The following is a 13,491-nucleotide window of genomic DNA, read 5'->3' on the forward strand; positions in this document are numbered from 1 at the left end:
CTATCTAGTTCCATTTATTTTCCTGCAAATGACATAATTTTGTTTTTCTTTATGGCTGAGTAATATCCCATTGTGCATATATACCACATATTCTTTACCCATTGATCTGTTGATGGACACCAAGGCTGTTTCCCCAATTTGGCTATTATTACTTATGCTGCTATGAACATCAGTATGCATGTATCACTACAGTATTCCGAGTTTAATTCTTTGGGAAAGATACCAAGGAGTGGTATAGCTGGATCTTATGGCGATTCCACCCCTTGTCTTTTGAGGAATCTTCATACTAATTTTCATAATGCTTGTACTAATTTACAATCCACCAACAGTCTACAAGAATAATAAAACCACCCTAAAAAGGAATAGAGTGGAAGTACATTCACCCCTGGACATATGGGGATAAGGTGGAGAATTTAAGGGTATTACAACATGACACGAGTATTATTGTTTAATTCCCAAATAACACAATGATTGGATGATTTCCTACTGAAAACAGGCCATGAGAGTACACCACATATTTGAAAAGTAACCAGAACATGCAAAAATTACCCGCCCGCCCTCATCCCTCTAGCGTTTAGGGGTCTCTGTGCACCCTGGACACTCACGGTTGGATCTGGCAGCATCAGCGGCTGTGTCCACTGAATCCGTGGAGCTGTCCATAACTAAGACCACCACTGCCTTTGAGGCCCCAGGCCTGGCACCGTGGACTTCTGAAGTGACATACCGCACCGCAAAGGCCAAAGCATCCCCTGAGAACAGAGAACAGACTGAGTCGGTACCAACTGCCAGAACAGGCGTTTCTGAGGCAGCTGAGCACCCGTCTTACATGGATCCTTGGGTTATCCAAAGCCTGAACAATTCAGACACTCAGAAGATGACGCAGTGGTACCTGCAAGTGACCCGGCCCCTCACTTCACAGCTGAGGAAACCCGGGCCAAGGAGCAAATAGTTGACTGGCTGGGACCGCTCAGTCATAAAGGTCAAGAATCAGGACCACCACGCGTGTTCTGCATCCACCACAAGGCTCCAACATTACCAATTTGGCTGGGGCCTCCTTCCCGCTGCATGAGGTCCACGAGACCCAGCAAGTGGGCCTTGTCCTGGGCCACGTTCCAGGGCACATCGATGGTGGTGATGCTTCCATACTGCAGCACGGCCACCTGCATGAGATGTGGCCCTGGCGGGAGAAAAACAGGTCACCGTGAATCGCGTGGGGCTAGCATTTCCCCCTCACCCGCTGCCTGGGGCATCGCTCACCTAGGTTGGCCTTTGAGATGAAGGCCTTGGCAAAGCTCTTCATCTCATCAAAGTAAGAAGCTGGAAAGCCGGAGGAGCCGTCCAAGAGAAGGACTACATCCAGGGGCTGGCTGCAGTCTGCAAAGAGGACCAGAGGGTGAGCACAGGGATGCCCACAGGCCACTGGCCCCCAGGCCCACCGAGGCCAGACCCCACATCCCACAGGCTGTGAGAGGCGACAGGGACCACTCGGCCTGTTATTCTGGGATAGTCCTACACATACCGAAGAGGCTGGCATATAAAGAATCTGGCACTTGCCCCCAAATTATCCAGCTGACAGTTGACAGAGGTGAGATTCAAACTAAGGCCATTGGGCCCCCAAATCTCAGCACTTAACCTGCCACTCCACCTTGCCCCAAAGAGTGTCATGGAATAACTCCTTCCTGGCTCCACATGGTCAGGAGGAAGCTGACACTCACCAAATTTAACAGAAGTTACCTTCAAGGCAGAAAGTGGGGCTGGGTGGGGACGGGGTGGGTGACAAGTACAACTGGAACTTTTCACTCCATATTGTAGGTATTTTTCCCATTAAACACTAGGCTTGTGTGACTTTTGTGTGTGTGTGTGTGGTACTGGGGTTCCTGGAAGCCCTTCTACCTCCAGGCTACCCTCCCAGACCTATTTTATATTTTTATTTGGAAACAGGGTCTCTTATGCAAGCACGGCTGACTTCGAACCTGAGCGATCCTCCTGTCTCCGCCTCCCAAGCGCAGGGATTACAAGCGTGCACCACCACGCCCGGCTGGCTTGTGTGACCTTTGACAAGCACAGACCAGAAAAGATCCTCTCCCCAAAAGAATCGAAACGCAGCTTTCTGCCTGGTCGCTGGAATGCACGCGCACTCTGGGGCCAGGCTGGGCAAGTGCAGGGTGCAAGGACTTCAGCGTTAAAACTCATGGGTCACACCACCCCCCACAGGCACGCAGCTCCAAGCCACCCTGCCTCCCACTCCTATGGGCACCAGCCTACCGGGGGCAGGGGAGAGGGTGGGAGGCTTTGGCCCCTCTCCAGAGCAGCACCGCTGAAGCACCAGGTCAGGAGCCTCTCGGGGGAGCGTCTCAAAGTCCTGGATGAAGATGGGGGGGTTGGGCCACCCTATCCTCTCCAGCTCCTGCGTGTCAGCGTGGGGGCCCACGCCAATGGGCACCAGCTGGATGTCTCCAGGCAACCGCTTGATCTCATCAGAGGCGGGATTCCCGGTGACCATGTAGACCAGGTTAGGCGCCTGCTCCCGGTCCCCTTGGCCGGCGGAGAAGCTATGCTCCGAGAGGTACTGCAGGGCCAGCCCGGTGTTGGTCCTGTTGCCGCCCCGGTAGCGTATCTCGCGCACCTGCTGCAGGACCTCATTTTTGGACTGCGCCTCGCTGAAGGGGTACTCCACGGTCACCGAGTAGGAGTACTGCAGCACCGCCACGTGGACCCCGTCCCGCCTCACGTCCATGCGCTGGATCACCTCCTCCAGGAACTCCTTGCTTCTGTTGAAGTTGGCCTCGCCCACTTTGTCCGAGCCCTCCAGGACGAACACCACGTCCAGAACCATGGGGCTCCTCGTGGGTCCCACCGACGAGATCCCCTGGAGTCCTGGACCAGTGGTGACTTTCGCCACCGGGGGTTGGGGCTGTGTGGGGCCAGGCGCCTCCGGGGCGAGGTCGCAGAGGTAGCTGATGATCTCGTCCCTCCGCTGCTCCAGCTCGTCCACACCGCTGAGCACAAAGGCCTTGTTTTCGGGGGCCTGCTTCTCGATGAGGCGGACCTGCTTGAGGCTGGCGTGCGGCCCGATGGCCACTGGGATCACGATGACCTTCTTCTTCTTCAGTCCCTGGACGTAGCGGACCAGGTTGCGGGCCATGCGCGGGGGCTCCTGGCTGGCGGTCAGGAGCAGGACGATGCGGGAAGCCTCGGGGCGGTCGACTTTGCTGAAGATCTGGAACAGCGTGTACTTCAAGACCTCGCTGGTGGAGGCCACCTCGCTGCCCGCGTACCTGACCTGGCTGGCAATGCGCCGCAGCTCCGAGGGCCGCTTCCGGGCCTTGAGCTCAATGTAGGCGTGGGAGCCGTCGTGGTACTCCACCACGGCCACGCGGATCCGCTTCTGGGAGATGTGCAGGCGCTCCATCATGCCCACCACGAAGGCCTTCAGCACCTCAAACTCAGGCTCCGACAGCCTGGAGGAGCCGTCCAGCAGGAAGACCAGGTCCAGCAGCTTGCTGCAGAAGAACTCGTGCAGGGGCGGCTCGGGGGTGTCCTCTATGTACGGGGTGGTGGGCCTGACTGGGGCATCTGTGGGGGGCAACACTAGGCCTCCAGGCTCCTGGCAGGTTTCGCAGGTGAGATTGACACCATCACAGTGACTGTGAAGAGAGAAATCAAAATGACGTGGAAGGAACCCGTGGGCACTTCTCCATCCTACGTTGTGCATCCCCAGAGAACCGCCTGCCTGCTCTCGGGCCACCCAAGTGAGATTTCAGGTCTAGTCACTGCCCCAAGAAACACACACACACACACACACACACACACACACACACACACATCTGAGACCTCCTTTCATTCCAGAAGCCAAACCTTTAGAACATCTTAGGACCTGAAGAAGATTCTGTTCTTCTTAGCCATCCACACGGCCACTGAATATTGTTTTTTTCCAACCTGCATCTTTAGCCACATTATTATCTGAATAGAATCCAAACCCTTTTTCAAGTCTCTCCGAGAGCAAACATTGCCCTAAAAAGTTAACTCTGACCAGGATGCTTCAATTTATCTATGGAAGATAAATGGCTTATGGTTTTTATTATAACAGAACTTAGGCACTAAGCATTTGAACCATATTTAATATGTTGGGCCTTAGGAAGAGAAGAAGCTGGGTGTGGTGGCGCATACCTATGATCCCTTGGGAGACCGAGCCAAGAGGATCACAGGTTCAAGGCCAGCCTCAGCAACTTAGTGAGACTCTGTTTCAAGATGAAAGATAAAATAGGGGTGGAGGTATGGCTCAGAGATAAAAATGTCCCTGGCTTCAATTCCTAGTATGAGAAGAGAAAGAGGGAGAGTAATAGAAGAAAACCCAGAATCAAAACTCTTTGGAAAGATAAAATTTCTGGACTCCAGCTTTATCTTGCAGGACCAAGCACTTAGGAGTAGGAGACGTGGCTGTCAGGCGTAGGCAGAGACAGCAGCCCCTCATTCGTTCCCCCCAGGGGCACACAGTGAGCGACTGTCACCTGCCAGGCACTGGCCAGGCCCCACGCCCAGCCCCAGGCCACCCCACAGCTCTGTGTTCAAGCATCGCCTCCCCCACAGATTCCTACAGTGCCAGGCTGATTTCCAGACTCCTCTGGTCACTATCCCCTTTGCCGGTGTCCTGGAAGCGGATGCTGCACAGGAAAGCCACGCTGCCTGCGGGCTAGGCCCTTCGCCTTCCCTCCGTGCACCTGCAGCTCACTGAGCACCTCAAAAGGCAGTGGGGCCTGGGGCCTGAACTGTCAGAGCTGTGGGGAGAGGCCTCTAGCTCCCCTGCCCTCTAGCCTGCTACTCCAAGCCCGAGTTTGATTGGGCTGACCCTGCCCTGCACTCCTGCAGTCTCCAGTCCAGCACAGGGAGGGTGGCCAAGCAGGGTCTTCCTGCAGGGAAGTTGATTTGTACTTCCTCATGGTCCGCACCATTTATCCCTTGGGTCCTATTAAACAGCGTGTGAGCGACATACTTTCTGTGTTTGCTTTCTGTGTTTGGGAGAAGGCTCACCCCGGGCAGAGTCCTCTGTTTGTAGAGATGGTGGCCGCAGGATCTGGCTCTGGCATTGCGGCCACAGCCCCCTCCCCAGCCAGCTGAAGTTCTCAAGTTTATGTTCCCATCCAGCTTGCTCCGTGTCGAGGAGCAGTGTTGGATACATTGGCATTTTTAATAAATGTTCCCAATGTATGGGCAGGACTTCAGAAGGCTCAGGACTCACCCTAAAGACTCCTCCTCACAGCCCCTAAGACCAGTGTCCCAGAGGCCTTTCCCGTGAGAGCCCAGGGTGACAGCAATGACTGTCTCCCCTCCAATTTTGACAATCATGTCCTATGACCTGGACTGCAGCCTCAACATGTCTGTATGACACCCAGGGGTCCGGGCTCCTCTCACTTTCCTCTCTGCAGTCCCACCTCCTTAAAACACCTGACTTCCATAGATTCCTGTCTGTGGACTAGATATGACACTTAGGGGGCGCTAAGAACCATAAAGAAATGGTAAGAAAAGAAGGTGTTAATTTCCCTGATTCGGTCAGCACACACTATATACGCACCATATTCCACCAAAATGCAGAAGTATCATATATTAATCAAAAAGAGAAGTGAAGTGTGGTGGCACACGCTTGTAATCTCAGCATTTGAGAGGCTGAGACAAGAGGATCGTGGTTCGCGGACAGCCTCGGCTACTTAGTGAGGCCCTTTGCAAGTCAGTGAAACCCTGTTTCAAAATAAAGAATAAAAAAATAGGGCTGGGGGTGTCACTCAGAGGTAGAATGCCCCTGGGTTCCATTCCCAGTATTGCAGAGGCGGGGGGGGAGGGAGAGAGGTGGGGAGGGAGGGAGGGAGAGAGAGAGAGAGAGAGAGAGACAGAGAGAGAGACAGAGAGAGAGAGAGAGAGAGAGAGAGAGAGAGAGAGAGAGAGAGAGACAGAGAGAGAGACAGAGAGAGAGACAGAGAGAGAGAGAGGAGAGTCGGGTGTGGTGATACACGGCTAGTACTTGGGAAGCTGAGACAGGAGAAAGGCAGGTTCCAGTCCAGCCTAAATAACTTGGCCAGACCCTCAGAAACTTAGCACAACCCTATTTCAAAATTAAAAAAAAATTAAAGAACTGAGAGTGTATCTCAGAGATAGATGCTCCTGAGATAGACAGAGAGACCATAACCTGTCTTCTGCAAGAAAAGGCAAAATCTTCTTAGAGGTAAGAACTTTAGAAATATCTTTAGGAGGAAGAGGTCTAATGGCTCTTAAAAAAAAAGAGATGCAAACTCTGGAAATGAACTAAAACAATAAACTAACGTGAATTAGCAAAACAAGGAGACTAAATTCATGTCTCAGTTCGCACGGCCAGGAGGCTCTCATATGTGCAACTAGAGAGAACAAAGGAATGAAAAGGGATCTCAGGAAAACAGAAGGGAGACAAGTAAAGCAGGGGAAGGGACTTGGGTGGGAAAGGGGATGAAATTGACCACGCTCTGTCTTGTGTATGTACGAGTATGTCACAATTAATCCCACGTGTAAGTGTAATTATAAAGCACCATCAAATATTTCTAAAATAACAGAAATAAATCACCCCCTGCTCAGGGCCAATCCCTGAGCAGACCCCAGAGGAGACAAGAGGAGGCGTCTCTTGAGGCCTTACCAAATCTGGCAGAGCGCAGGATCCTCGGGGTTCAAGATGACCTTCCTCCCCGGGGCCAGGCGGCGGCCGGCCACCTCGCACACGGGGCAGTCCTGGGGGTTGATGCAGGTCTGCAGAAGCTCATCCAGAATTTTCCCTGCACAAAACACCTCCCATTAGGAGCTGGACGTTAACTTTTCACACAGCGAAGTCTCACCTGTCACTAATGGGTCACTAACGGGTCTTGTCCCAGAAGCCTCTGTGTGCCCCCTCCAGGGGCCACCTCACACGCAGGGAACGCCCTTCCTCCTCTGTGCCTTGGTTCATAGGTCAGCAAAGCTGGGAGGAGGCTCCTTCCCTCTGCCTCACCCCCTCCAAGCCAGAAAGCTCATCTCCGCAGGCCTCTCATGAATTCAATCTGAATACATGGGCCTCTCACGTCTTCAATAACTTCAGAGCTGTGCTGTCGGATATGCTAGCCTTTAATCTCAGACAGCTTCATCAGTTTAAATTAAGCACAATTCAACAAAATGAATAATTCAGCTCTTCAAAAGCACGGGTCACCTTTGCCTTCGATAGAGCATTCCCACTACCGCAAGAAGTTCTAGCAGAAAGCTCTGCTCTCCAGGATAAGCCCTCCGTGGACACACGGAGGCATTATGGAAGGGCTGGCAGCGCAGCTCAGCGGTGGAGCGCCCACCTAGCTGGGGGCAGGGCCTTCCGTCCTCACACACAGGGCCCCTGGCATGAGGGCCTGGGTTCCATCCCCAGCCACAAAGGAAAAAAGGAACATGTGATAGGAACTCAACTTAGCAAGAATCAGAGCCAGCCTGGCCTGGGCTAAGGGACCCACAGAAACAGAACCTATTTCCAGGTGGCCGGTTCCACTGGGCGGGGATGCAGCCAGACAGGCCGGGCCTCACCTGGGGGACAGTGCGCATGGCAGCCCTCCACGCACTGCACGGGGCAGGCCAGCGGCTCAGGGTGCTGGCAGGTCACGGGGCAGGCGGGCGCGCAGCTGTTGTAGCGCCACTCACACTCGTACCCGCTCTCCCGGACATTCCGCTCCTCGCAGCTCTGGGCTGTGTAGACAGAAGAGAAGGCTGTGGCCACAGAAGCATCAGACAGGCCCTGACAGAACAGACCCGCAGAGCTCAAGGGCCCTTGGGGGTGAGGGAATGGTGGTCACACTGGGAACTGAGGGGCCAGAGTCTCAAACAATTGACGCATTTGGAATTTTTTTAAGGACACAAACTAAGAACCTGGGAGCCCAAATTCGTTTTCCATATAAAGACATTAAATTATATACACCCAAGCCAGGCGTGGTGGCACAGGCCTGTAATCCCAGTACTTGAGAAGCTGAGACGGGAGGAGCACAGGTTCAAGGACATCCTCAGCAAGTAGTGAGACTCTCATCAACCTAGCAAGACCCTGTTTTAAAATAAAAAAATAAAATAGGGCTGTAGCTTGGAGGTGCAATGCCCCTGGATTCGATCCCCAGGACCACAAAAAGAAAAAAATGATATGCACCCAAGGAAGGAAGACTCCATAGAGACTCATACTGGCCAACATGATCATGGCTAAGTAAAGACAGAGCTGGACCTCCTTCCTGTCTTCATCACCACTCCCTCTTCTCCTTCCGGAAGAAAAGTCTTCGTGTACCAGTGCCTTGTACCACGTTCCCCTCGCTCCTGCTGTGAATTCTTTATATGACTGTCCCAACTCCGTGCGGCCCTCACCCTCTATCACACGCTAGAGTGCTCCCTCTCCCCACCTGGGCGTCCTCCTGCACCCCACAGGGCCTTCTAGTCTAGAGACTCTCAGATCAAGGGAAGGGTGCCTGGGATGTGGCATGGGGGGATCTGGACTCACGGCACAGCGTGGGGGTCCTCCAAGTCACCACCTTGCCGTGCTGGGCACACACATGGGCGTAGGCAGCGATGGTGTCGCAGAAGCAGGCACAGTCCCCGATGGACTCGCAGGAGCAGGTATCATAAATGCAGATGTCCAGGAATGGCTCAGGGTCCACCTGTAAAAGGAGCCGCAGGTGACGGTGGCCTGGGCGGGGAGCTGGGGCTCTGGGTCCTGGTCTGCGTGAGAGTGTTCTCGTGGTCAAGAGAAGGCTAAGGTGTCTCCAGGGTAGAGAGAGAATGTGGGTCAATAATCCCAAGGACGGAATGGGTAAAAAAGCAAGATCTCTATTTTCAAGCCTAGATGCCAGAAAGAATCGTTGAAAAGAATGGGGTTACCGGCCTTTCACAGAATATCATATATCTAAAAAATCTGCAAAGGGTGTCGGGCATGGTGGCGCACGCTTGTAATCCCCACACTTAGGAGGCAGAGACAGGAGGATCGCACAGGTTCGAAGCCAGCCTTGCTGGCTTAAGAGACCCTGTTTCCAAATAAAAATATAAAATAGGTCTAGGATTGTAGCCTGAAGGTAAAAGGGTTCCATCCCCAGTACCACAAAAAAAAAAAAAACTTGCAAAGGAACTTTCTCTCTGTCCATCTTCCACCTAACAGCTGTCATCCACTAGCCCCATGATGCACAAGTGATTGTGTGTTTTGAAACACGCTCAGGCAGCCCCTCCGGACCCTGGATTCCACGCAGCAAAGAGAACAGGCAAACGCAAGGGGACCCTTCAGGGTGCCTCACGAGCCACAGGGCAGGTGTGGGCGACAGCAGGACCCAGCTGGCTGCTCCTGGACTCTGACCCCAGGTCTCCAAAGAAAATCACAGAAGCTGTTTCCCACCTTTTCTGTCCCCAGAGCATGCTGTGATGCACACGGGGCTTCTCCAGGATGGTTGTGATGGAAAGGAATTCACCCAGGAAGCATACTGCTTCTAACACATTCCAACAGTCCTGACCCCTCCTCCCACATCACTCTTCCAACTCAGATGCCCGGAGTCTCCACCAAAACAGGGAATCCTACGGACCCTTTGGAGTCTTTGGGAACTGAGAATCTTTGGATGGACAGAGAGAGAACAGAGATGTGTGTATTCTGCCAGTTACTCCCACGTCAGGATGCCAGTCAGCTGCAGGCATGTGAAGATGTCTGTGTGTGTGTGTGTGTGTGTGTGTGTGTACATATACACACATGCAATATATGTGTGTACACATGTGTGCACGCACATAGACACTGGGAAAGACAGAGTTTCATTTTGCTTTGGGGACGTCCACACAGTCATTTAAAGACTCAAAAGGAAGTAAAAAAATGAGGATTCAGCCAGGCGTGGTGGCGCACGCTTGTCATCCCCATGCTTGGGAGGCTGAGACAGGAGGATAGTGCAGGTTCGAAGCCAGCCTCAGCTACTGAGTGAGGCTCTTGGCAACTTAGTGAGACCCTGTTTCCAAATAAAGTATAAAATAGGTCTGGGAGTATAGCCCGGAGTAGAAAAACCCCTGGGCTCTACCCCCAGGACCACCAAGGAAAAGAAATGAGGATTCCAAATCAAGAGTGAAGGCCCAATGAGAGACTGAGAAGAGTGCTGGCACCCAGGGGCCCCGCATTTGATGGATGGTCACTGGGGGCCCAGAACAGGAACAGAAAGAGGAAACCTTGGTTCTAGAGTCTGAGATAAGATGATGTGGAAGGGAAGCATCTCTACCACTGAAGTCAAAAGAGGAGCCTCGGCAGAGGCCCAGAGGCACTCTCTGCATCCCGGCCTGAGGCCCAGAGAGGACGGCAGGCGGTGGTCTCATAACACAGGCCCTGTCCAGACCCCAGGAGAGTTTGCGTCCACAGCAGAAACCCGTCCCTCGGGGCCCAAGCCACCGCCCACCTTGCCACCACCCTCGAGAACCTCACCAGCTTGTTGCAGTCCTGGAAGATGTCGCTGGTGAGGATTCTGCAGGAGGAGTCCACCATCGTCTGCTTCATGAGGTTGTTATGGCAGGTGGCGGGGGACACATCCAGAGGCACCTGGAGCCCAGGTGGGACAACAGTCAGACAGCCAAGCAGAGGACTCAAGCAGAGGACACCAGAGGCCGACTCCCAGCACCCTCCCTGCCGCGCCCCAGCCCCACACCACCCAGCCCCGTGAGAACAAGGGCAGAGCACCCCAGGCTGCGGGCCTCCCTGGCTCCATCCACACAGGTGCCCGGACATACTTTTCTGGTGTCGGCGCACTGTGCGCTCACTTTCCAGGAATTCCCGAAGTCCACGGGGTCTTCCTCCACCTGGAGGTTGCTGCTGGTGAAGTCATTGTTCTGGACGCCGTCAAAATTCCCACATAGGCCGCACACTTGCTCCTGGATTGACCAGTTGAGAGGGTGAGCATGTAGGCCTCAGGGCAAGGGAGAGCTTCCAGGTCACAGAGGTGGAGAAGGAGGACGACGAGGAGGAAAACGAGGAGGACAAGGAGGAGGAGGATGAGGACAAGGAAGAGGAAAAGGAGGAGGAGGAGGAGGAAGAAGAGGATGAAGAAGAGGAGGAAGAGGAGGGAGTAGAAGGAAGAGGAGGAGGAAGAGGAGGATGACAAGAAGGAGGAAAAGGAGGAGGAAGAAGAGGACGAGGAAGAGGAGGAAGAGGAGGAGGGAGGAGGAAGAGGAGGGAGTAGAAGGAAGAGGAGGAGGAAGAGGAGGAGGACAAGAAGGAGGAGGAGGAGGAAGAGGAGAGACAGAGACCCAGAGGAGGACCATCAAAACCTGGCTCTTGCCCTCGACTTTTCCCAGGCTTCCCACTGACCCCACTCCAAATTAAGAAAACTGAGAGGCAACTTGCCCACATTGCATCATCGTCAAGAGCAGAGGTGGGAATTAGGGAACCTGCAATCTCTGCGTGAACCATCACCCCCTCGAGGAGGCTATGGGCAGAGAGGAGCCAGCTCAATAGTAACAGCCATGAGAGTGCCGCGGCCTGAGGAGGGCACGTTCCAGTCCTGTGATCCCTGGACAGGGGAGCGCCCTTCCTAAGAGCTGCAGCCTGCTCAGGTAGGCTGCTCAGAGTCCTGCTGTACAGTAAGCATCTCTGGGGCAGATACATCTTATGCACCGCCATGTCCACCTAGCACAGTGTTAGGGTTTGCATATAGTCTGAGTGTGTCCCCAAAGCCTCATGTGTTGGAAGCCTGCTCCCCAGTGTGGTGATGTGAGAGATGGGGCCTACCGGGAGGGAATTAGGTGAGTGGGGGCAGTACCCCTGGAAAAAATAAGACAGTTCTCACAAGAGCCTGGTTAGTTCCCACAAGAGCAAGTCAATGTAAAAAGAATAAAAATAAGCGATCTGGCCCCTGAGCCCCTCTGATATCCTTTCTCACCACACAATTCCTTCTGCACATGCCATCTCTGCTTCTGCTTTACCACCATGTTGGGATGCAGCCAGAGGGGTCCTCCCAGAGGCCGCACAGATGGAACCACCTGATCTTGACTTTTAGCCTCAAATGTACCCCAAATAATTTTACCCCATTTTCTTAAAACCTCGTTTCTTCATAAAGTATCCAGTCTCGGCTATTTTGTTAGAACAACAGAAAACAGATAAATACACATGGCAAAGGGACCTGGATGGTCTGACTGGGTAAAGATCTTGAGCTGGGAAGATGATCCGGGAATGTCCACCTAGATCTGGTGAGAGGGAGGCAGAAGTAATCAGAGTATGCAAGATGATACAATAGCAAGGAGCATATGGAGACAGAGAGGACTTGAAGATGCCACACTGCTGGATTTGAATATGGGGGATGAGGCCACAAGCCAAGAAATGCAGGCAGCCTCCAGATTTTAGAAAAGGTAAGGAAATTGATTCTCCATTAGAACTTCTAAGAAGAAGGCAGCCCTGTTGGCTGCCTGTAGACTTCTGATCTACAGAACCATCATAATAAACTCCTTTTGTTGTTTTACCACTAAATGTGTGATAATTTTTTATAGCAGCAATACAAAGCAATGGAAAGAATATTAAATCAATAGAAAGGGTTAAATGCACACACACACACATACACGCGCGCGTGCGCGCACATACACAAAACACATGCACACATATTTGATTTTTCCCTTTTGTAAACACAGTGCTGGGACAATGCTTGACAAATGCGAGGAACTTTGTATTCGCTAGATAAATGAAAAAGTGTTTTGTAATGCTTTGCAAAATTAGAATAGACTGCCACAGGGAAGGAAGGGTATGCGGTGCTCACTGGCGGGCACAGCCAAACACACCTACAGCATTATCAGAAATGCGCTGGCTGCCCCTCCGCCAAGACCAGCTGCCATAACCCAAGCCACTTGTCACACACTAGACTCCCAACAAACTGATGGATCCTGGACAAATATGGTCACCTTTCCCATAAGTTGGTTACCAGTAGGTTTCCAAACAGCTCTCAAAAAGTGCTGGCCTCTGGCTCCATGGACAGGCCAAACCCCAGAATCCTTTTCAGCATTACAATAATGCACAACCAGGTGTGGTGGCACATGCCTGTACTCTCAGTACTTGGGAGGCTGAGGCAGGAGGAGCACAGGTTTGAGGTCAGCCCGAGCAACTTAGCAAGGCCCTCAGCAATTTAGCAAGATCCTGTTTCAACATAAAAAAAAATATATTTTTAAAGGCTGGGGATGTAGCCCAGAGGTAGAATATCCCTGGATTCAATCCCTAGCACCAAAAGAAAAAGTGTGTGTGTGTGTGTGTGTGTGTGTGTGTGTGTGTGTGTGTGTGTGTGTAAAATGCATGATTAGTTTGCCTCTTTAGGTTAAAAAACCTAAGGAAAAGCGAATGTTGCTTCACCTTCTATTTCCTTTGTGCAAATCAACCACAGTCCCAGCAAGGCAGCAGCCAAGGTGGTTTAGGTGATTTGAGTTGGGGGTCACCCTCGACCCTTCCCATGTGCAGCCAGCCCCAGACAGAGGCCGAGGCTAACTGTAAACCTT

General features: G+C 52.6%; 1 protein-coding gene across 1 annotated transcript in view; it reads right to left on the reverse strand.

The window, feature by feature from the left end:
- Window positions 1-13,491, reverse strand: part of VWF (von Willebrand factor) — a gene marked incomplete at both ends in the record, with an annotated part of 145,522 nt that overhangs the window by 54,328 nt on the left and 77,703 nt on the right. The window contains 9 exons of the mRNA XM_080705966.1: window positions 606-749; window positions 1,037-1,177; window positions 1,258-1,374; window positions 2,266-3,647; window positions 6,659-6,794; window positions 7,561-7,719; window positions 8,510-8,666; window positions 10,448-10,561; window positions 10,750-10,890. Of these exons, the coding sequence (XP_080562092.1) occupies window positions 606-749; window positions 1,037-1,177; window positions 1,258-1,374; window positions 2,266-3,647; window positions 6,659-6,794; window positions 7,561-7,719; window positions 8,510-8,666; window positions 10,448-10,561; window positions 10,750-10,890 (2,491 nt within the window). The remainder of the gene's footprint in view (window positions 1-605; window positions 750-1,036; window positions 1,178-1,257; window positions 1,375-2,265; window positions 3,648-6,658; window positions 6,795-7,560; window positions 7,720-8,509; window positions 8,667-10,447; window positions 10,562-10,749; window positions 10,891-13,491) is intronic.

This window comes from Muscardinus avellanarius, assembly GCF_963383645.1.
Source record: "Muscardinus avellanarius genome assembly, chromosome: 11".
Lineage (NCBI taxonomy): Eukaryota > Metazoa > Chordata > Mammalia > Rodentia > Gliridae > Muscardinus > Muscardinus avellanarius.